General features: G+C 37.4%; 1 protein-coding gene and 1 non-coding gene across 4 annotated transcripts in view; both read right to left on the bottom strand.

Annotated features, from left to right (window-relative positions):
- The window catches only part of ARHGAP6 (Rho GTPase activating protein 6), a 480,213-nt gene that overhangs the window by 23,138 nt on the left and 431,440 nt on the right, over positions 1-25,635 (bottom strand). For all 3 annotated transcript variants that reach the window (XM_037055564.1, XM_037055565.1, XM_037055566.1), the window contains exons 6-9: positions 23,241-23,296; positions 19,909-20,059; positions 18,448-18,596; positions 11,745-11,924 (exon numbers count right to left, since the gene is read on the bottom strand). In XM_037055564.1, coding sequence (XP_036911459.1) covers positions 11,745-11,924; positions 18,448-18,596; positions 19,909-20,059; positions 23,241-23,296 — 536 coding nt within the window. The remainder of the gene's footprint in view (positions 1-11,744; positions 11,925-18,447; positions 18,597-19,908; positions 20,060-23,240; positions 23,297-25,635) is intronic.
- On the bottom strand, positions 13,167-13,273 carry LOC118993314 (U6 spliceosomal RNA). Its single transcript, XR_005067836.1, has one exon. It is a non-coding gene; the product is annotated as a U6 spliceosomal RNA (small nuclear RNA).

The raw sequence follows: 25,635 nt of genomic DNA, 5'->3' as shown, positions 1-25,635 counted from the left end.
CTGTGGCCTTTTCCTACCTCCTTCCTTTAATTCAATACATAAATATTTGCTGAATGCTTACTGAATGTCATGGACTAGAAGTTGGGATTCAGCTGCAAACCAAACAGACAAGAATCTTTGTCTCCTAAAGCTGACAATGAATATGGGAAGCCTGGCATTAAACAAACAAAGAAAAGACAGCATGAATCACATGGAGAAAATCAAAGCAAAGAAGAGCCAATGGAGTATGTTGGGGAGGGGAGAGTGCAATTTAAATAGTAGAGTTATGTCACCGAGAAATGGACAGTTTAGCAGAGAACTGAAGTAGATGAAGGGATTGTATCAAGTCATTCCAAACAGGAAGATGAAAAAAAACTCAGTAAGATCTTGAGTCAGGAGCAGCAAGGAGGCTAGAGAGGTTGAAACAAAGTGAAGGGAAGGAGGCTAGTGGTAAGAAGTGGGTCAGCCAAGGCTAGATGTTGTGGAGTCTTACAGGTCATGATAAAGAATTCTGTTCTCAATCTAAGTTGGTGGAGAACCACTGGGGGTTTTGAGCAAAGGACTAACACGAATTGTCATCATTCTGGCTGCTGAGTTGATAGTAGATTGCAGGAAAGCAAGATGTGAAGCTAGACATGCAGATAGAGTTGTTGCTATATCCAGAGATGCTAGAGTACTGAAGGAGGATGGTGAGCTGATAAGAAATACTGTATTTTGCTGTGTATAATGTGTACCCGCATTTTTGTGTGCATTATATATGGGATTATTATATCTGTTATTATACCCATGGTATGTAATCACTATACCCATGTATAATGCACATCCTTATTTTTCCCTCAGAAATTTGGGCAAAAAAGTGCACATTATACATAGCAATAATCAGTGTTTGGATCCTGGAGATAGTGAAGATAGAGATAATAGTATTAGCTAATTTGTGAACAGAGAAAGAAAAGGAGAGAGAGAGAAGGAGTAGGAGAAGGAAAAGAAGGAAGAATGACTTCAATGTTTGGAGTTGGCACTTGGAAGGATGGGTTTGCCATTAACTGTTGTAAAGCATTGCAGGAAGAAGAGGCTGGGGTCAAGATTAGGAGTGTGGCCTTGATATGATAAGGGTGAGAGGCCTGTGAGAGATCTAATAGGCAGTTGGGAAGAAATATCTTGGGATCAGGAGGGGCTTGGGCTGGACATAGATATTTGGGAAGTACAAATGGATGACATTCAAAGTTCTGTGAACTTTGACCAAATGCAAGGGCCTGGAAATGAGAATGAAAGAAGGGGAAGGACTTTTAGGTCAAGGCTAAGAGACTCTATTCTCTTACTTGATTGAGTAAATTAAACAAATAAAGACACTGGTAATTTTTACTGTAAATTTTTAAAATAATTTGATCCAACAGATACACAGTATTATATCAAATTTTCAAAAAGTATTACCTAAAGGGTGAAAATAGGCAGACAGAATAGTGATTTGAAAAAAATAAACAGCAAAGCAAAAAAAAAAATAATAGTGGCCCAAAATGTATACCCTGAACTCTTTTTAATAAAAAATTACACGAGAAAATTATTAAAAATATGTGTATTTTCATCCAATTCATTTAATTTAAAACTTCTATGGTTAGACATGTAATAAAAATGTTTGCTTCAAGTGCCAGTCCATTCCCACAAGATGGTGTGTCTAATAATAAATTAACTTGGATGCATTATTAGAATAGGTAACAGGGAGTATTATTATTTAAAAAATAACTTTCCATAAATTTTGTTGAACTATTCTGCAATTTAAATTTTTTACTTATGCACCTAGACCTGATTCCCAACCAATTATAACTATTCAGGTTTGTTTTATGTACTATATGTGACTTTTACTTGGAAATAAATATAAATAGAAAAGATCAGTGTTACAAATTTACCTATAGTTCGTTTTTAAAAAGACCCATGATACCATTTTGGCTTGGAGACATTATTTACAAATAAACAAAAAGACATAGTTAAAAAATGTAAATCCATGTACTGCAGGAAGGGTAGATAATATTTCCCAACTATTATTATGGAAGACTGACTACAGTGTACATAACCCATCATTTTAATAAATTTACTTATATCTCCTCTTGCTACAAAATGATTTAAAGCAACTTCAAAAATTCATATGATAAAACTACATTTTTTTAATAAGGAATGGTTCAAAAAATTGGGGCCAGTGGGAAAATGAGGATAGAGAATTTGAAATGATACCTAGAGTTGACTTAGTATTCATATGACATTAACCAATGCTGTTTTCCAAATAATGCTTCTAATCTCTGTACATATTTTCACATTTCATTTCCCTTTATTTAATAAAAATTTCAAGCTAATGGTTCAGTTAAATTGGATGAGCATTTATTTTCTATTAATTTAGATGCTTAATAGAGAAATAAAAGTCAAGGGGATGAGTTGATAGAAAACAGGAGCCTACAATAAGTAAGAAATATCCAAGCAGATTGTTCCCATATGCATTTCTTTTCAGAAATTAGGCTGCTGTTGAATAAGTATCTAGGAGTTGATAGCCCCTGAGGTTCAGTTTTGGCTCTGCTACTTATAATTAATGTAAACTTGGACACATCAACCATCTACTGTAGGATTCTGTTCTAGCATCTGAAAATCCAAGCATATCCTATCTGGCTCATTTGCCTTTATAGAGATATTATAGGGATCAAGAGGGATAACAGATTTGAAAGTGGCTTACTAACTGTGAAGAGGTATAAAGTAAAGTATTTTATAAGAAATGTACAAAATAATTAATAAATTAAACACTTAAAAGCAAAAATAAAAGCAGATTAACATGGAGATGGCCAGTATTTGTTCTGTGATTTTCTTCTTGACTAAGTCATTTATTGCTGCCTCTTATCCTCTATGCTTGCAGAGAACCATCATTCTCCTCTCTTTTGCTTAACACTTTTCTGGTGGGTAACTAAGTGATGGGATTTCCTCTTGATATTTCTGTGCTCCTGACCACCTCCTGACTTTCTAGAATTACAGTTTGTGACCTCTTGGCCCCTCAACAGCAAAAATAAAAGCAAAAATAAAAGCAGATTAACATGGAGATGGCCAGAGTCTTGAGGCCAGACTCTACGTAGCTTCTCCCTTCTGGTTCCTTCTCTTCAATCGGACCTCAGGTGTTTGGGTTGGTTTCAACATTGGAAGGTAAAGTTCCTGAAGGTAAGGATTATCTGACTTGTCTACCTGGAACTGATATAGACTCCTAGGGTTGTAGTTCTCTGTCAGCTAGCCTCCTTTGCAGCTAGGAGAAGATCATGTGTGCCAATCCTGACCAAGGTACCCCAAGGCGGGTCTCGTAGGAGCTTCTGGAAAATGTACTCCTCCACATTGCAGAGAAGCAGGAGAGAAAACATTTCCCTTCATTGCTAGATGATGATGACTGCAAGACATGCTGGAAATGCTGCAGTATCTTGAAGATGAAGATGGAAGAGCAGACAGGAGAGTGAGTGAGCTGCTAAAACTGTGTCTCCCTTGGTTTCTGATTATGCAAGAAAATATATCCTGGTATTTTCAGTCACCTTCAGTTGATTTTTCTCCTCCTTGCATTTAAATGCCTCCTAAATAATGTCTCCTTTTTCTCCTCTTTGCCTCTCTACTCTTTTCTCTCCTGAAGTTCTTACCTGCATATCCATGACTGTTAACCCACTTACTTAATCAATATTATGTTCTTCCACAACACAAGCTATCGTGGTGTTTTTGGTAGATGCTTAATAAATGTCATAGAAATGGCTATAAATAGGTTTAAAAATAACCTAGGATTATTGGTCTTCATGGTATACACTGGTTCTGTTACCTTTGGATGCTTCTTTCTGCTTATAGGTAGTATCAATGTCATGCTCTAGCAAAATATCCTTGCTATTAATTTCTAAACTATAAAAATAAATTTACTTTACCAACTGAGGATCATCAGACAATTTCTAATAGGTTCTTAAACTATTATTCCCACTGATACTAAGACTCTAAAAATAAAAAGCATGACTCAATAATCAAACAGATTTTTTCTTTTTTGATTTGGGATTTTATATAGCAAAATGAAAACTGAGGACTAAGATTGTGAAAAACATTAATTTTTAAAATCAACTAATTCTGCATATTTGAATGAAGAAACAAAACCCATTCAAAGGGCTTCTGCATGTATAGTTCACTGTTTCACATCAAATTCTCTACTGAGTTTTAGTCAACAATTGAGTAACTTCAGATATTTTCTAAGAGCACCATTTATGGTTGTGTTTACTGGAGACTCAATGCCTTAGATTTTCATGTGTTCCTTCAAAGCTTAATGCTATTTCAAAAATCAAAAGAACTTGGATTCTCCTGCTTCAGAGAAAAAATGTAAACACTGCACATGTGAAGGAATAAAACTGTCACAATTAAAATCCACGCTATCAAGTTAAAAATGAAACCTTAAATGTCTGCCTAGGGTATAACTGCTATGATGTAGCTTATTCCATAAACCACAGAGAGGGAAGAACGGTTCAAGTTTTCTCCATTTACTAAGTCACTATACAAACCATTAAGGGCATCCCTGAGAGCAATTCACAGGACCCAGCCCTACCATACTTGCCACTGGATGCTCCACACCAATCTACCACCTTGTACTGGACCAAGAAGAATGCTTTGGCATTTAAAACTCTAACAGTCCCCAGAAAAAAAGTAAATATCACCAGAAGTCATGATGACTTTTTTTAGTTAAAAAACTTGTAAACTTTATTTTAAAGTGAAATAAATCACTTTGGCTCTTTATGGCAGTAAAAACTCAAACATGGGCAGGCTCGGGCTAGAACCTTTGATGTGGTTCTGTTGAGGATGGCTTAATATTATGTAAGAGCATCTAGATGCATTTGGAGGGTCAGAGTTCATTAAGTTTAGTGCACTTTCCCAAGTGCCTGATACATGCCACGTAGTGCGTGGCAATTGAGGCACATTAATAAACAAAAATAATTGAACAGCCCAGGACTCATGGAGCTATGTAGGAGGATGACTCAAGGAAGGAAGATGAGGAGTAATTAGCAGTCTTTGCTCTGTGGCAATAGGTCAAAGGAAGTAGAAACAGCTGAGTTGTAATATGCTTCTGCTCCCCCTTACCTGTGTGTGCTGACAGCAGTGCACACATTCTGTTGTTGCACACAGGGACAGGGTGTGCATGCTCCAGCAGGAACATGCTCTGGCTCTTGAAGCCATGTGCTGGCTTGAACATCAGGCAGGTCAGTGTTATGAACAGTCCAGAGGGATTAATTCTGTTTATTATCTCCTTTGCTCCCCACTTTCAAGTTGGCTAAAATATTCTCTTTCTTCCCTGTAAATGAACTCCATATCTGAGATGCCACATTGAAGTACCTGTTTACTATGTAGGGAGCATCATGTTGTAGAAGTCATCCATTTAGTTGTTGTATTACTTGGGCAAAAGATCTTGGCCTACTTTTCATAAAATGGTGGTGAAATTTAGATAAGCCAATGATATACATAGTGACTAGCCAGCCTCAGCACGTAAACAGTAGTTATTTTAAAAACAGTTACATAAAACAGGAAATGGAAATCCTATTTCATTATCTGGATATGTCGTGTGTAGAGGGGGGTGGGTTCTTGTTTGATGACCTGGACTACTGCCTGACTACTTTGACTTGGCATGCAAGTGAGGTTTTAAGAAAATGTAATTTGCATTTGGGGAATGAAGAGAACACAAAGCAAAGCTTGGCTTCAGAGCCTGGAATCCTCATCTCGGCCTCTGACCCTTATTTCCAGTAGTTCTCATTTGAAATTTCCCACGTGCACTGTGCTTGTCCCCAGCTCAGGCTGATGAACCAGTGGGGTGGGAACTCACTGGCGTTCCCACGTTTCCACTGCACTCCAGACTTTTCATCAGCCCAGAGGGGTGGTGCTTTCCCTTGTTTCCCTCTCTCTCTCTCTCTCTCAAAAAAAAGAATAAAAGTCCTGTTAGGAGTCATACGGTATTGACTCTTAGCATGAACTGAAAGTTTTGTCCACTCTGCTCTGAAGCTCTTATTAATTCTAAGAGCAATGATGAGTTTTATCTGAGATCCCCAATATCAGTTAAAGAAGGAACAACTTTCAGACCAAATGATATATTAATGATTTAGTCAGTGAATGCTTTCTGTCTTACAATGATACCAGTGACCATTTCTATCAATACATATGCTTGCATGAGCCTACTCTTTTATTCCCAGTGTTCCCAGAGAGTATCATTTATGTTACCCAGCTTTTAAATTGTTGTTGATATTAGAAGTGCAGGATCAGAGTTTGAAGGTAAAGGAAGCTAAGAAGTACGGCCACTGAGCCAAAAGCAAAGAAACAAGCAACAAAATGTATTTTTTCCCAACAATATATTGTTGTAGTGTTTATTCAGCAAATAATTACTGAGTGCCTATCTGCTGCAGAATATTTTCCGGATGTCAGTGAACAAAACAAATAAAAATCCTGCCCTTCATAAAGTTTGCATTCAAGGTTTCAATAAATATAATAAATAAGTAAACTATATAGTGAATTGAAAGGTGTTAAGTACTATGGAAAAAAGAAAAACAAGAGCCGGGTAAGGGACTAGGAGCACATCACATTGTTACAGAGTAGCCAGAGTGCTTAGTTGTGAAAGAGATACTGTAAACACATAGAAATTTCATTTCTTCAATATGACCTTTCCACTTTTCTTTCCTTTTGATTCAAACTGGCTTCATCTAGCTCCCTAATGAACTTGTCTCCTTCTTCCTTGTATATCCACTCCCTTCATCATTAAGCCAACAACAGTGAGGTTCTGGTTGGCATCAAATACTCTTAGGAACACAGCCATGTGTCCATTGACCAGAGAGACAGGGTTTTGGTCAAACTGGGGATGACCTGTAGGCCTAGGCTATGTTTCAGCTCCAGGCCCAGGAGAGCAATAAAATCAGATGAAGTCACGCCATGGCTGACATCAGGGCCAGATGCAAAGACCAATGACCCTAGCACTGACCAATCAGTAGAGATCATGATCCTGACCACAAAACTAGCTCCCTTAGTCACCATAATTAATGATTTTTCACCTATATAACTAGTCTCCTGAAAGCCATGGGGAGTCAGGTGTTTGAGCATTAGCTACCTGTATTGCTGAAAATAAAACCTGACTTTCTTTGCTGCAAGCTACTGTTCATGTATTACTGAGCTTTGATGCACATAGGCAAATGGACTCTTTCAGTCTGGTAATGACACCTGCTTTATGGAGCAGACATCTTGTTAATGTAATACAATAAGAGCAGCAATCTTGATTTTTGAGCACCTAGTATATGTCAATTCTTGTCCCAAGTGCCTTAAAATATCATTTCCAATTCTCAAAATAATCCTATAAAGTAGGTAACTTCATGTCTCTCTTTTTACAACACAAAAAAGAACACTTAGGAAAGTTAAGCATAGGGCCAGCATCACATAGCAAATACATGGCCCAGCAGGGATTTGAATTCTGGTAGCTGATTCCAAAGCTCATGGCCTCCCCACACCATCTTGGGTGTTTCCCAAGGTGTGGTTACAAAAGTATCAGTATGCCCTGAAAGTATTCATTATATAGTGCAGATTCCTGGGCCCCATCCTAGTGATACTCAATATGTTTCTCTGGAGTTCAGCCCAGAAATCTGAATGTCTGACAAATTTCCTTGTGACTCTACTATATGCTCAAGTTTGAGAACCTCTATCACAATCTGCCGCCTTCATCTTTCAACAGAATGATCAAGGTGGACACTATTCAACAGAGTGCTCATGATGGCTTTTATCACGACCAGCTATAGGATTTCAAACACAGTGCTTAAAAAGCAAACAATTGGTGCAAAAGACTGTCCTAGTCAGACTCTTGAACCATATATCAGTCTCTGAATCTAGGCACCTCTTCTGTATTATGAGACAAAGCCAGGTTCTTTTCTGCCCTTTCCCATTAACTCAGATACTGGCCACTTGGGAGAGGCATCAGGAAATGAAGAGCATTATTAACACTCAGAACAAACTTTGGGTCCTTGACAGGCCTCTGTGAGTTTTTATATCTCTTCCATCAGTTCTGTGGAATCACTGCCTCCAGGGTGCATTCTGCCTTCAAGGACATACTTACAGCCACCTTCTCTAACAAATCTTCCTCTCTAATGCCAATGGGAACCAATGCCTCTCTCTCTGAGCTCATAAGCCTTTCCAAGGACTGTGAAACTGCACAATTGCTAACTACCTTGAACTATCAGGTCCTGACTAGCTTTATTCTTCCTTGTTTGAAATTTCTATACTAATTCAGAAAGTTTCTTAAAAACAAAACAAAACAAAATGAAACAGCTATATACATAATTGCATTTTTGTCCACCCACACAGACCACATTTGCTAACCAGCTACCAGCTTTGGTATAATCAACTGGATTCTAAAATGCCAAATATGCCAACAGAACCTACACAATGATAAGAATAATTTTCTTCTGTGTTTTATGGAAATAAAAGAGGTAAAGTCAGTGGTAGGGAACAGAACCATGTAGATTTTAAAACTACAAGAGATCTTGGCTAATCATTCATTCTAACGTAGTCCTCTGATAACTGAAGAACTAGAAATCTAAGAAGGTGAGGTCACATAGCTAATGTATAGCAAAGATAAGGCTATAGCAAACTTTTCTGGTTCCAGAATCAGTTTTCTTTTTACTGACCCAGGCTTTGAATCTCTGTCTAACTACCCCTGTCATCCCACTGTCTTTTTCCTCAATATGTAATTCCTATAATCTGTCTGAGATCAAGAATGCTTAGAGAAAGCTATCCTTAACTTCTTCCTGCCCAGACCTTTTCATACATATAAGGAGTAGAGTTTAGTAATACAAAAATCATTATGTCACAAACAACCATTGTGTCATTTATTAATTCAACCAATATTTCTTGTTTCTGCCATATGCCAAGCACAGACATAATGCATTAAAGAAATAGATGGAAAGGACCAAAATTCATCCTCTCATGGAGCTTATATTGTTGTGGGGAAAACACTCAATAAACAAGAGAAATTAGTAAAACCCTATATTAGTAGTGGTCAGTACTAAGGAGAAAAAGCAGGGAAAGGAAACAGCAAGTGAACTGTGTACATGATGGTGGTGAGGCTGTATTTTACACTACATGGCTGGGAAAGGCCTCATTGAGAAGTAAAGACCACAACTGGGGAACCAGAATATGAGCTATAACCCAAGAGAGTCTTGACATCAATTTTTGTAGAGAGTGACAAACAAAGATCAGATCTGGAAAATGGAAAAGGTGGAAAATTGATGGGTTTTTTTTTTTGCTGTTGTTAGTAGCCCAGGTGGCAGGAAATGAGAAGGGGAGGGATGTCACAATTAACATGGTGGCAACTGTACTTTAAAGGAGGCCAGAAAGAGATGTTTTTAGTATTGGAGGTGAAAAGAAATGCCTGATGGTTTGTGGTTGCATATAAAGAACTTATCTTAGAATACAGAATTTAGAGAACAGAATTAAGATTGATGAGAGGAGAGGTATTACTTTGTTTTAAAAAAATCCAGAGAGCATGAAGTAATGCCAAGACTACTTGGCAAAATGATACATGACTTAAAACTCGATGAATATGTTGAAAAGTTCAGTCATTCGATTCATCCAAATATGTAATTAATTATGAGGATTTTGGCTGATGTGTGAAATTTATATAGACTTAATGACAAATTCCACATTTTTTGAGAGCTTACTGCATTCAACACAGGAACAGTGTTTCAGAGGCTTAAAGAGGAGCAAGACACTGTTATGCCTCAGTGAAATTTTGACTTTGCTCAATCCATTTTTGGTTCCTCCTGGGCATCCAGAAAGCATACCTTTCCTAGCCCTCCCTGCACTTAAATATGTCTTATGGCTTAGTTCTGGCCAATGGCATTTGAATGGGTATGATGGATGTCCCTTCTAGGTTTGGCTTATAAATCGTAGAGGATTGCAGAGTCTCAAGATGCAAGGAACTGTCTCCCTAAATTATGACCTGTAAGGTTGTCAACCAAACATGTGATTAAACTTTATGTCAACAAGATATTTATGTCTCTTGTGAACTAAGATTTGAGCCAGTTCATGTTGCTCAACTAATATAATTAGTAATTAACAGTTGCATACAATTTTATATTTTGCAGCATACTTTCACATATCAAATGATTCTGGGAAGTACTGTGAGAAATAGGTCATATTTTTATTTTTTCCATTTCATAAACTGAAAAGGATGCTTATTGATTATTGAATTACTTGATCACAATCATATATATAAGACACAGATGGCAAAGATTTTAAATCACTGGTTCTCAAATTTACAAAAAATAATTGGCATAAGATGAATTATGAAAATAAATCTAATGCAAGGCATTTGAAAAATATAGAGAAAATGTTGAGAATATTTAACTGGAGACTAGCACACTTGGTTGTGGAAACACAAAAGGCTCTAGTAGAAAAGGTAAAATTTATGGTGAGTGATAGCACACTGGCAAGAAAAATGGGAGAAGAAACATAGAGAAAATTACTGTAGATTTTGACAAGCAATATGAGTGGTTAACAGAAATAAAAGAGAGTTGGCAATTGTTCTAATATTTCAAGGGAAGTTGAAGCAAGCAATGCAGTTTTTTTGAAGGAAAACAGGAACTGGTAATTCAATACAAATCAAAAAAATATTTATTGACTGCCTGCCAGATGAAGGGCCTTCCAAAAGTGTACAGAGGATACAGACTGGAGATAACAAGGGCACAGCCCGTGTTTAAATGTGTTTATAATCTACTGGGGGAAACATTTCATAAATGACTGTACTACAATGCTAAAATAAACATCAATAAGAACAGAAGTGGAGTTCAAGGGACAAAAAACGATATGGGCAAGTGGCATGAGAAGAACACAGGAAAGTTAGGTGAAGCTTGATGGAGGAGGTAAAATGTCAATATTGACCTCGGGAAGCTGCCATTTCTGAGAATGGTTAAAAATATATAAATTCATGAGAACCAGATATAATCCCCCTGGGAATGGTTTTATCAATATTTTGAACAAGGATACTAGTATATAAATAATTAAATGGCCCCAAAACATGACCATTGTTTAGGGCACAACAAATTGAAACTTATAATTTAAGTATGTTTGTTTAAACATAGAATCCACTTGAGTGCCCATCAGTAAATGAATAGATTAAAAAACTATGATACATTTACACAATGGAATTCTATGCAGCTGAAAGAAAAAAGGAGCTCCTAACCTTTGCCACAGCATGGATGGAACTGGAGAGCATTATGCTAAGTGAAATAAGCCAGGTGGTAAAAGACAGATACCATATGATTTCACTTATAGGTGGAACCTAATTAACAAAACAAACAAGCAAGCAAAATATAACCAGAGACACTGTAATTAAGAACAATCTGACAGTAACCAGAGGGGATGTGGGGGATCATAGGGGGAAAGGGGAGAAGGGATTTCAGGAACAACTATTAAGGACACATGGACAAAACCAAGTGGGGGTGGAATCAGGGGAGAGAGGTAGGGATGGCTGGGGTCGGGGGAGTAGTGGGGGGAAAATGCAGGCAACTGTACTTGAACAACAATAAAAAAAGAATCATAGTACAGTGATATCATAGGTTATAAATTTCTATTCCCATTAAAAATACATGGCTTCCAATGAATTCAATGACTAGCAGTGTAGACCTGGTGCATGTGTTTCATTATGCCACAAAAAAGGCAATCAGCAGGCAGTTTAAAAGATACCCTGCCAAAGAAAGGCCACCTACCATGAACAGGGCTTCATAATTTTCTATCATTTTCTGAACCACAGCAATGATGGCTGTACTTTCCTCAGCTCGGGCAGAACTCTGGACCGAGAATTCTTTGTCTGATGACTTCTGCTTGTGCAGCAGGTTGGGTCCAAATATGGTGGCCAAGTTTAGAGATGTCATTTTGTTCCCAGTGACCTATAGAAACAGAAAACACAAAAACTGTTACTTTTGCCTTTCAAAATGCCAAGTGGTTCAACAATCAATGGAACCTTTTCCTTTCCTTTTCTTCTGCAAGCACTACATAGTCTCTGGCAGAATCCATGAGGGGTACCACTATTTTTCTTTTGCTTTATATCTTGGATTGAAGCTTATAGTGCAGTGGCCATTGAAAAAAATTTTACAACTCTAACTTTTTTATTGTGAAACTGGTACTACATAAAGTTTCTATCCTGTCTGCTCATTACAAATATTGATGTCCATTCATCCATTTATCCATTCATCCCATTATCCATCCCTCCATCTACCCCTTCATCCATCAGTCCATCTCTCCATTAATCCATCCACTCAGCACCTACCATAGGCTAGGCATTTTCATGAACTTTTATTATTTAAAATTTTTCCAACAATGGTCACCACACAGTCCTTATTTTAAGCGTTCACATTGTAGAGGGTAAAGAAACTGATCAATTACAAGAAATCAGTACAAAGTATGAAGCTATCAACTCTGGAGGCCCCAGGGACACTCCAAAGTTGTGGCAATATTTGTACAAAAACTTAACGAAAGAATAGACTTTGCTAGGCTGAAAAACAGAGGATCTGGGACAGAAGGCAATTTCACAGTGCTGAGAACACCATATACAAAGACAGAAAAGACCCAGGTAAGAGTCATTGCCCATGTCTCTTGTGGGGCAAAATTATCCCTGGTTGAAAGCCACTGGTCTAGGCAATTTTTTTACTTTTTCTCGTTGGTATTGAACATCTAGAATTCCTGGATAAGTATGGAAACTGTGGTTGCTTGGTGGGGATCTATCTGCAGTCTTTGACAGGCATCTGGGTGCACAGCACAGAATTTTAAGAGTCCTGATTCACAGCCAAGACAAAGCCTCCAGAGTCTCACTCTTGTCCTATAGAGCACTGGAGTGGTGGCTAGCAGCCCTGCAATCTCAGGGTGGCACAAGGCAGGCATTATTTTTAGAAGGTGAGGCTGTTTTTAGGTTTGCTGCCAAATAAATTGATTTTACCTGATAAACACTGGGAATTTTCAAGAAACTGCCCATTATGCAAGACTGTTCAGTTATTTTTTCTTTGTTTTATTTCACTGATATAAAACCTGACAAGTTTTCATTTTATTTTTCTTATCTTTTTTTTCAAATTTTAAAAATATGTGACTGGGACGGGAGTAAAGACAGAAAACTGTACTTGAACAATAATTAAATAAAAAATATGGAACACTTCACAAATTCGCATGTTATCCTTGCACAGAAGCCATGCCAATCTTCTCTGTATCATTCCAATTTTAGTATGTGTGCTGCTGAAGCAAGCACTGATTTTATTTTTCATTTCTCTTCCTGCAAATGCATGGCTAAGGATAAAATCAAATATGTGCCATTTTCCAATTAATCCTTCTAGAACTCTGAAGCATTTGAAGTGCTTTCTCTTCCCCTATTAAAGTAATATCAGAGCTTTCTCATTTAAAAAATATTAACAAATAGAAGATTCTTTTTGTCTTAAACCACAGAAGTTTATTTCTCACAGTTCTGGAGGCTGGAAAGTCCAAGATTAAGGTACTAGCTGATTCGCTATCTGATGAGAGCCCTCGTCCCAATTTGCAATGGCTGTCTTCTAGATGCCTCACGGATTTTGTTTTCTTTTAAAAGAATGTTTCGTACAAGGACAATCCAGAACTCTGTTTCCACTCTTTCCTTCTCCTGTTGTTATTCTGGGAATGCAATACAATCTGTCTGTAACATTGCACATAGATTCCAGCTGCAGACTGTGCTGCTGTGGTTTGTTAACACTGTTTTGTTTTTATTGTTTTTTTAAATTGGAGATTGGTTCATGATAGCTTCTACCCTTGCTCCCCATGTCTCAGTACGTATGTGGCTATGTCTATGTATATTAATAATGTGCACTTGGGGTTGGTTCATTATTTCCTTATTAGCCAGTCAATTCAAGGAAAAATTTTATCTCTACTAAATAAGCATCCTAGATCATTTCTAATTCTAATATGAACATTTAATCTTTATTAAAAGTTTAATAAACTTTTATTAAAGTTTTATTTAATAAACTGGGCTAGGGGTCTTTCCATAGGCTGTTTCAAATATTCTCACTAGAAGCTCATGAAACAGCTGCTGCTTCTGCCCTTTTTTGAAGAGAGGGAAGTGACACCTAGAGCCCACAGCCAGGAGGTGGTGGAGCTGAGAAGCAAAGCTGGTGGCTTGGCTCTAGGTACACCCATGTTCTTCATCCCTACCCTGTACCTCCCACTGTTCATACTTGAATGGCAGACCATCATTCCATGGGGAAATGGAATACTGGCTTCGGGGCAAGGGCCAAGACCAGGGTGAGGAGAGCAAGCACTCACCACTGATCCTGTTACAGTTCTAAAGCCAACCTCCCATTTCCTGGAGGCATATACCTCCTCAAAGGTCAGTAATCCTGGCAGTTTGTAACTTCTTTTTTGCTTCATAGACTTTTTGAAAACTAAAGGCCAGCCTCAAATTCTCTCACCAAAAGAGTGTAGATTCACACCACATTTTCCATGCAATGCCAGAGGGTTCATGGGCAACTGAAAAACTATGGCTCTTGAGGTTTCAAGTATGTTCCTGCAATACTTTTCTAGTAGAAGTGAAATCTTTCATACTTTGGGAATTTATTTTCCCCCTAAGGAGCAAAGCAAATAGCAAACTAGACAAAATGGAATAAAACAAACAAACACAAGATAGAAAAACAATACAATTTGATAAAATACCACTATTTTTCCCAAGAAAAGCACTGATTGAGTAGTCAACAACTTTTATCATGCCCTTCTTTTAGACATCTTTAAGATCTCATTAGTTAAAGATGCATTGAATTTTACACAACAATTAGAAAGGAAATGCGTTCATTTTATAAAGGAGTAAGTTCAAACCTACTCTCCACCTCAACTTGGTTTTCCTTCCTCTTCCTTTATTCTATAAATACAAGGTCATGTAGCAAGATGCTGGCAGAGCCTGTGTGAGCTCCAAGCTTCTTGACTCCCTGGTTCAGTTTTCTTCTATGTTCCAATTCATAACAACTATGTAACAAAGAGTTAAAACATCTAACACAAACTAACAGGTAAGACAAAAAGCTGAAATTGCTTTGTTTCTTTATTATATTTTACAACTTAATTTTTGTCTCATTCCAGTCTACTTATTCTGTATTCCCTACCTAGTTGTGCCAAACCAACTGAAAAGAATAATAAATAAAGAACCTCCTTGTTCCTCTGCCTCTACTCTTAACTTCTACCAGAAGGGGGTTTTAGCTAACTCCCATTTCTATGAAGTGTTTATGTGCTGTTTATTCAATCCCTACACCGCCTTTACTCAATTCCTACACACCCTTTGAGGTATAATTTAAATTCAATCCCCTCCATGAAGCCATTCCTAACTTTTATGGCCGATGTTCATCATGAACATGGTGAAAAGTCTTCTCTGAACTTTTGCAGTGACTCTGCACTGCACTCCCTAATTCTGTACTTGCCCTGTGTCCTCATGGTCTCCATTTCCTAGATGCCACAGCATCTCAGGAATGGTAATTAGAAAATTTCTCAACAACACTTTCTGGTTTAGAGAAACTCAGGGTAGGTGCCCAGGATGTACATGGTTCAAGTATCAAGACCATTCTTATATGAAAACACTTATAATGCAAATTACCGTTTTCCCTATTGCTATTCAAACAAAAGCTTCCTAACTCACTCTGTCCCTGTGTCTAACCAATCTACAACATGGATTATACCACCTTAGTGGAATCCTTCCAACGATTCTTTCAGACCTTAAAAGAATCAATCACCTAACCACTTACAAAGGCATTCATTACTCTGTGAACATAGTCCGATTTCCCCTTATACCTCATCAGTACTTTCCCACTCTGTAGGCTTTATTCAATCTAAGATGGCTTTTTAGGCTACTTGCTTTCCTGTAACTTACAACCATTTCAAAGAAGCAAGGCTCTCCTTACATTTCCCCTGTAGCTTTAATTTTTGGTAACTAATCCATTGTTTTGATTTAAGGTTTAGGTCAAGACTGTGTAGAAACTCTTGGAATCTCTCATCTCCCTGTACAACTCTGTTGTTACTAGGGTATTTTCATATTCCTTATAGCAATTAGTCTTCTAAATCATTTTGCAGTGCCCAGTGAAGAATTAGTATTCCCAAAGTTCAGATAAGTCAACTGAGGTTTAGGAAGGTTAGTAGATTTTTGCAAGAACACATGGCCAGTGATCTATAAAGCTACGAAGTGCTCTCAACCAGAGGTGTTTTGCCCCTTCCCCCTCCCCACAGGATACTTAGCAATATCTAGAGATACTTTTGGTTGTGGTGATTAGGGTGGGAGCGGTAAGGAGCTGCTGCATTTATCAAGTGAGTAGAGGCAAAGGATGATGCTAAGCATCCCACAATGCATAGGGAAGTTCCCACTACAAAGAATCGTGTAGTCCAAAATGCTATTCATATAGAGGTTCTGAATCCCTGAACTAGACTAGTAGGTCTTTTTTATTTTTTATTCTATATTTCTGTTTTTATTAAGTTAGATTGATTTGGATCGAGGCACAGCTGGGCCTTTACTATTATGGGACTGACCCAACCACTACTATCCAATATGACAACTTTCTGTGAATTAGAAAAACGTGTCCCTTCCTCAAGATATTTTACTTGTCCCAGCAAAAGACACTGGAATATTGTCCCAATATATCTGCAAATCTACAGTGACAGTGAGGTACATGGTGCCTCTCGAGAGTTGTGAAATGCAGAAATGTATAACTTGTGGATGCTTCCTGTGGGACACTGGGGAAGGTACTTAATGCCTTGAACCCTCAGTTTTCACCTCTGAAACATGGGGCCAGTGATATCTACACTGTGTAATGGGGGATTCACTATAATATATAAACCCCTAGTACATAGCTAGCACATGGTTATTGTAATAACAAGAGACACGTTATTGGTAACTAGTATTTCAGCATGCTAAGTTTCATTTGTACCTATCCAAGAATATTTTCTCCCCTTTAGCATAGGCAATGGAGTCTTGTTCAGCATTTGGACTAAAAGAGTGTCTGAAAATGATTCTAAAAAACTAAGAGGGAGTTTAATTGTACTTTTTGCTTTCCTCAATTCCTTCTTAATCACCTGAGACGCGACTTTCTCCTTCTTACATAGCACTTAAGAAACGTCAGAGCAGCACTGACACACCTAGGAATATAGACAGTGTTCTGCCTTTACCCAATGATTAGGCAGATGATTCTACAGCTTCTGTTATATCTATAGTTGATAAGGGATGACATCAAGATGGGTAAATAACTACTTAACAATTATGAGAATTATAGTGTATCCATCAAAGAGCTATGTCTGCTGAAACAAGGTGTCAGTACCATATTATGAAACCTGAAGCCAGCAGAGGTTTCACTAATTATAACTACTATACAGATAAATGGCTAACTCAGGAAAGTTCCATTCTTATACCTAAATGGGGGATGAGAATAAGAAATGCAGAATTGCCTTTCTGGATTACAGTGAAAAAAATTATATATGACTATGATTTTGGGAAAGAAATTTGGCAAACAAAGAATTGAATCCATAATGCAGCTGACTTCTGTGGTGAAGTGTGGAGTGCCTTTGGCCCCTTGTTGATTTACAATGTGTATTAGCATATTGAAGGGTCTGAGTTCTCCTGGGTAATCTAAGAGCAAGGAGAAGCATGACTGCATGGTATCAAAAAGGGGAACAAGTCTCTTGTTAAGGTGAAGATTAACTAGGTTGCTTGGTGAAAGGTTACCTAAAATTGAGGCAAACATCTTTGTCCAAGGCTCAAACCTAAGAATACCTTAAAACATATGAATGTGACCAAAGCAAATTGGATCCCAAGACCTCAGATGAGGCAGGCCTGAGTGGAGGACCAGGTCCGACAAGAATATCTCAAAAGGGTCTGTAATACTGAGACCTTCCATTGCATTGAGCCAGTTTCTGTTTGGGGGGAAGGTTTAAGGAGAGAAAGGACCTCCCAAAAGGAAGATACTAGACTTCTAGCTATACAGCAGATAAGGAGCTCCAGGAGCAAACTGAACGAATAAGGAGGTGACCTCATATTTCAGCTCCAATTTAGAGAAGCAGATCAAATTACTTACAAAGACAGAAACCTCCCCTCATCTTCATTACCCCATTTTTTCATGATTGTAAGTATCTCTATAGTTCATTGTTTGTTAGCTTTGCACAAATGGAAATTCAAGATTTTGAAGTAAAGCATCATCTTGAAAAATGACTGCTTCATTGAGAAGCATCCTCGAAACATAGGATGTTAATGGCCTGTGCACTCTTAGGACCTGTCCTTCTAGGGAAAACCCTGCATTAGTTCTTCCTACATAGACAGGTGAGGAAAATTAAGGTGTATTTCCACTAGGTGAAAAGTTTGAATCAAATTGATGGCTTGCCCTTTTAAACGAGAAAAGGGAAGAGTCACAGTGTCTATGGCAGCAGAGGGGTGCATACCTCTTGCCCATCCTTGCTGATGTTGTCATTGGCGTGCCTGGCCACGATGGAGAGGAACTGTAGGAGGCGGTGGAGTGTGTCGCAGTTGCAGGGAGGTAGAAGGTAGATGAGGAGCTGCAAGGTACCCAGCTGTTCCTCTGGCTCCAACACTAAGCAAGGCAAAAAGAAGTGCTCTAAGTAAGTACAATGGGGGAACTCACACTATTTAGGCTCAGAGGAGAGGCCCCCTCTCAACTTTCTTCAGAAAGGGATTATCAAGTCACATTTCATTCCTTCACTAACTCTCCAGCAAGATTCTGCAAAGGATATAAAGATAAATTAGGCCCGAGGAAATCTAACATCTAGAATAAGCATTATAACCTAGGTTAGAAAAGTAACTTAATCTCAAACAAACAAGCAAGCAAAATATAACCAACAACACTGAAATACAGAACAGGCTGACAGGGACCAGAGGGGAGCGAGGAGGAAATTTCAGGGGAAAAGAGGGAGGATTCACAGGAACAAGTATAAAGGACACATGGATGAAAGCTAACAGGGATGGAAATAGGAGGGAGGTAGGGAGCACTGGGGGGGGGTGGGCTGAGATGGGAGTAAAAGACAGAAAACTGTACCTGAACAATAAATAAATAAACAAACAAATAAATAAATAGACAAAAAAAGAAAAAAAAAGAAAAGTAACTTAATTTCCCTTACTTTTCCCCTTACTTTCTTCTCCCTCCTTTTCCTGACATTATTGATCATTTACCTTATGTATTACCATCTTTCATTTTTGGTTAATATTTACTAACAATGACTAAGAACTGGTAAACATTATAACATCTGAGTTAATACACAAGCAATAGACTTTTTGTTGGCAATAAGCATGATAGCACACAACGATACTGTATTCTCTGTTTTTGTGGTCCTATTTGAATTGTAGAATTGGAGGATGAAAGATATGGAGGCTGACACAGTTCTGGCCTATTCTCACTCCCCTTCACCCTCCTTTTTCTCTCCACAGGCTAGATCTGTGTCTCTAGTCCTGAAGCAGCCACACTGAAAGCCCTGGCAGTGGGCTATGCCATTCTGCTCCCCTGGAATGTTGCCCACCTCCATTTCTCATTCTGGGTCTCTTTCTCACTCCTTCTTATACAACAAATGCAAACTCATTTTTAGGGGCACACTCAATGTGAACTCTTGCTGTTACTTCAAAGTATCAATATATAGCACTTTCTGCTGTCCTAGGCTCATCTGAAAGCATCCCAAATTCTTCTTGGCTACTTCTATTTGTTCTATTGCAACTTTCTTCTTGTTAATTCTCTCCAAGGTAAATCTCAGAAAATTCCCCAAGTAACCCACTCATCAGAGACCAATAAATAAGAACTAAAAAGTTATTGGGAAACACATGCACAAGGTTTGGATGAGTGAGTTGGACATCCTGTAATCCATGGACACATTCCTGTTAATGTCTATAATACTCACAGAGAGTATTGATGAAAGCTGTGTAAAGCTCCCTGGTGAGAAGGGGGTCTGGCATGTCCCTCAGGAACTCCTTCAACAAGGCAGCCACATCATGAACACTGTGCTCTTCCTCCAGAGAGACATCAATCCCACGGTCAAATTCCTCGCGCAACTAGAAAAATAACAGTTCAAATGGCAGTCTCGTAACACCACACGTCTATGTTCAGGGCCAAGCAAAAGAAGTGCAGTGACTTACAGCATCTGGCTGTAAGTTTGCGCACACCCAAGGAGGAGATGCAACAACATGTCACTTTGACATACAGAGTCTATGAAACTCAGCCATGAATATATATATATATATATATATATATATATATATATATATATAATGCATTATTTAATAAAAGTATCTTAATGGTACTTTTATTAATGTATACTTTTTATTATAAAAGTATTTTAATGATGCAAACAGAAGGGTTCAATAATAACATCCAGAAGTTGGGAGGAAGAGCTAAGGGGTTAGGTCAACTACAAATGTCAACTATTATATAGTAGTTTTGTTTGTCAGCAATCTTACCATGTTGGAATTGTGACATTTTACAGAAATACTCAGCAAGAAAGAAAGAGGTTTTTCTCCAAACAGTGAAATTTAAAACCCTGATGAGCTATTTGTAACTAAGTCTTGAAGGATGATAATTACTAAAGAGCTGCCTTATATTTATCAAGTAGCATTATGAACAGTTCCCAGAAGGATTTCCTGACTTAAATAATTATACTAGGTTTATTACTATTTATAGCAGCAGGAGACACAATAGCAAGAAGAAGAGAATAATAACTCTGCACCCTACTTTCATCACTGACACCTCAATTTCTCTTATATATTGTTCTCTGTTGTGGAAATAATTATGTGATTTCATGAATCTATTCTATGCAATAAACATCTGTAAGAGTTTTTGTCTTCAATCATTCATTCATCTACTCATTCAACAAAGATGTACTGTACACTTCCTGGGTATCAGGTCCTCAAACAGTGGTAGTGAATGAAGAGACAAAGTCTTTACTCTCCACCAGCTCTCAGGATGATAGAGAAACAGGTAGTAAAATGGTAACCCTAAAAATGATTAACTATTAACATTGTGACAATTGTTCTGAGGAACCTAAAACACTAATTCAAAAGAACATAAGCACCCTTATATTTATTGCAGCATTATTTACAATCAAGATATGGAAGCAGCCCAAGTGCGCATCAGTAGGTGAGTGGATAAAACAACTATGGGACATTTTAACAATGGAATGGTACTTGACCATAAAAAAGAACAAAATTTTACCCTTTGTAACAGCATGGACAGACCTGGAGAACATTGTGCTAAGTCAGGGGTGTCAAACTCATTTTCACTGGGGGCCACATCAGTTTCGTGGTTACCTTCAAAGGGCTGAATGTAATTTCAACTCCTTAACAGTTAAGGAGGAGTTACATGTATACAGTCCTAAGATTATTTCGGCCCTCTGAAGGCAACCACGAGGCTGATGTGGCCCCCGGTGAAAATGAGTTTGACACCACTGTTTTAAGTGAAATCAGCCAGTCAGGGAAAGACAAATACTATATGATTTCACTCATACATGGACTCTAATGGAAAAACTGAACTAACAAGGAAAATAGAGACAGATTCATAGATGGAGAGCAGATGACAGGTATTTGGGGGGGGCAGTTAGGAGGTGGAGGGATTGAGCAAAGAGGAAAAAGGACTCATGGACATGGACAACACTGTGGGATTGCTAGGGGTAGGGGCAAAATAGGACTAAAAAGTAATGGAAAAAATACAGTAAAGATTAAAAATTAGAAGTATAGGTACTAAGAATGAATACAAGTTAAAATAGTGAGTGAGAGCATCTTTCATTTTTGAAATCTAAGTTTAAATAACCACTAATTATATATTTTAAAGATAACCTCCATGCAAAGGCTTTCCTTTGCTGGATCCAGATATAACTGAGGAGTAATTTCAGATACCACCTATCCATCTGATGAAAATGCCCATTACTGTCCTGAACTGCTCATCGATTCCAGGCAACTTCTTACTAGTGTGCATCAGACAGAAAGAAGGTTTCCAGTGGTACCACTCCTACTTGTGATCATTCAGACACACCAAGTTTATTTTCTGAGTGTGCACACATGTACAAAGAATGGACAATGGAAAGAGCTTGGTTTAAGTTGCATGATCCTGAATTTAACACTGGCTAAATTGTGAGATGTTGACTTAAATTTCTTAGTCTCTCTAATCCTCAAAAGTGGTCAAAAGGGGCTAATCTCAGAACTGGTAAGTGGATTCAATGAAATGTTTGTGAAAATATTCTGCAATTCTGCCCAGGCCTAAGAAATGTTTATGTGCTATCTTCCTTTCTTCAAGTCCTGTTGTGAAATGGAGTTCAATAGTATCTTGTGTGACTGTGAAAAACAAGAACCAATGAACAAACCAAACAGAAAACATACTTCTTTTGAAAACCCCTCTTATCTTAACAAAAATATAAATGAGGAGGGATTTATTTCAGTTAGTTTCAATAATATAAACAAGTATTTATTTAGCTTCATCCAACTAAACATTATTTTGATATATGCTTATTTATCCTCCACTATATTCTCCAGGTACCTTCATTTTTAAGTTGTTAAGTCCTTCATTTCTTCCTGTTGGAACCAACAAAGACAAAATAACATTTTAATTTTCTTTTATCCAATGAATGAATTCTTTTCTCAAAGGATGGTTTGCCTTTTATGAAGCTATAATAAACACAGATATGTCCCTGGTCACAGGAACCTATTCCTGAAGCTCTAACATCAAACTTCAGTTGCAAGAATGCTGCCCAATACAATCCCTACATTGAAAATGAATTGGGGATCAATGACTTCATGAAAACTTCAGGAGAATTATTTATTTTTGAGAAAGTAAAGTTATAAACATAGCATTATACAAATGTTAATGGCATTATTCATATTGCATTTTAGTAAAAATGGGTGCTATACAACTGTTTTCTATTCTTATCATTTGCCGATTAGGTATCTCTGAATCTCTTGCTTTTACAGTTTCAATAAAATATTTATCAATTAGTTTTGTTTGGCTACACATGCCAAGCACACATCTTGACGTTTTGCTTTCAAGTGTTTCATTCTAATTCAACCAGAACATTTATGAACTTCTGAGTTGTTGCCTTTTACCTCTTGGAAGTCAATTATACTATAACTGTCAGGAAGATACAGAAAAGATATTCAGAAATGAAGTTGCATAATCTTGAACTTAGAATGAGGTAATTCAATCAAAATTCAAGTGAAACATAAAATATAATGTTTATTTTACACTTACTTGTCTCACTCTCTTTTTGGAGCTTCCGACTCGGAATATCCCCACTGTCTGGAGGCCTGAAAATAAGCAAACAATATCAAGTCTGGTTTAATGGCTTGAGACTCTGGAAGAAATCAAAATAGAAACAGAACAGAAGGCCAGCACTGAGCTGCAATATGCAGAGCAATAATAACTTAACAGTGTGCATGCATGCTTATTTATCCCCCCTATATTCTCCAGGTACCTATAGGTTAGCACTGTAAGCACCAGGACAATTTTATGTTGAACATTTCTGATAAAAATCTTTTTCATGTGATATTATGTACTTCCACACCTTCATGTGAGAAAAATTCTCTTATTCAGAACTCTTTTTTTTAAAGAAAGTTTTTTTTAAAGATTTTATTTATCCTTAGAGGGGAAGGGAAGGAGAGAAGGAGAGAAATATCAATATATGGTTGCCTCTCATGAGTTCCCTGCTGGGAACTGGCCTGCAACCCAGGCATGTGCCCTGACTGGGAATTGAACCACAATCGTGTGGTTCTCAGGCCTGCACTCAATCCACTGAGCTACACCAGCCAGGGCTTTTTTTAAAGAATTTTTTTTTTAAATTCAGAATTCTTAATCGTGAATTTTATAAGATTTTTAGCTCTTTATCAATATTTAGAATATATATTTCTTGTTTACTGATCATAAATAAAACATATACTTATTAAAGTAAATCTATAAAATGTAGAAAATATAAAGTATAATCAAACATAATATACTTTGAAAAATACCTGATATGGAAATAATTGCTCTTAAAATTTTGGTTTATTTTTATCCAAACTTTTCTCCATGTATGCAGGAGTGAGCAGAAGTAGGTTTACACTTGTATTACAAATAAATAATACAAGAATTAAGAAATAATACATGAATAAACTGTGTTTCACATATCCACAACTGTAAACCTACTTTTACCCATCTCTGTATAAGTGGAGGGAGGGAGGGAAGGGGGGAGAGAGAGAGAATGCTACCACTTTTACTCAATACTATGCTGTAAGAATTTTTATGCCAATAAAAATTCCTTGTTTTAAATGTCATTTAAAATGCATGCAAAATACTTGATTGTATGAATATGCCACAATTCACATATTTCCCTCTGAATGACATATAGCTCCCACAACACACGTGCACTTGTTTTGCATTATAAATGATCCTATTATGAACAACTGTATGTAGGTCTTAGTTCACATTTCTGATTTTCTTAGGATCATGTCCTAGAAGTGGCATTATAGGGTCAATGCATAAAAAAGAGTTACCTGGCCCAAAATGTCAGCAGCGTGGAGGTTGAGACACCCTGCTCTAAAAAAATTAGGCCTCTTAAAACAAATATTATCATTGTCACACATTAGAAATTTCAACAATAGTTCCTTAATATCATTAAGTTTCCAGTTAACATTCACATAAGAGTCACACACTGTTAGGTCAAGGTGCCTCTAAGTCTCTTACAGTATGTGTTTCCCCTCTCTGTGTTTTTTTCCTTGTAACTAGTTTCATGAAGAAAGAGCATTGATTCCTGCTATAGATTTCCCCATCATTTGGATTTGGACACTCATGGTGTCATTTGTATGTTACTTTCTTCCCTTTATTTCCTTTGAAGACACAGTTAGAGACAGAGTTTCCTCTGATTCAGGTTTGATTTGGGGGGCAAAATACTTTGTAAGAAGTATTATGCACTTCCTTCAGGGGCATGACATGTCTGAAACACTCCCTTTCCTATGCAAGCAGTATTTATGGCCACTGATGTTCATTGTCTGCATTCATTCTTTCACTGCAGAATGAATGATGGCTCACTCTGTCTTCATTCGGGATAATCAGCTCAGAGGTAATGCTGAAGTGGAGCTGTCAGTGAGTTCTGTAGCCACATGAAGAGATCTGGTCTGAGAATAAACCCAGCAAACAGATTTACACATGCATGGCATCATTTGAACCCTGAATCCAGCTATGCCTGAATCTACATACAATACTCAGACTCCCAGTATATAAATAGGATTTTTTTGGTAGGGGGTGACCTGCTTATTCTAGTTTTATCTTGGTTCCTCTCTCTTGCCACTGAAAATGTTCTCACTAGTACAATCTTTCTGTATACTTATTTTATGCTCTTGCCACATTATGTATTAAGTATAAGGGTTTTTAGTTTGTTTTCCAGGTTTTTTTAGTTAAAAACTATAAAATCCATAAATACCCCATTTATCACTCCTATATCTTATAAATTGTGTCCAGAATTTCCAGAGTGATTTGAGAGAATCAAGGTGAGAGGCTAATTTTCTTGGTGCTTTGCTCTTGGGTGGGATTTTGCTTTGTATCTATTTTCAAAATACTTCTGTACCATCTTGTTGCTATCATCAATGTGCCAGCTTCATAACTAATCCCCAGT

This window comes from Sturnira hondurensis, unplaced genomic scaffold (genome assembly GCF_014824575.4).
Source record: "Sturnira hondurensis isolate 20B ecotype Veracruz unplaced genomic scaffold, ASM1482457v3 Scaffold0008710, whole genome shotgun sequence".
Lineage (NCBI taxonomy): Eukaryota > Metazoa > Chordata > Mammalia > Chiroptera > Phyllostomidae > Sturnira > Sturnira hondurensis.
The sequence above is the reverse complement of the archived record's forward strand: the minus strand, read 5'-3'. Positions and strand labels throughout refer to the sequence as shown.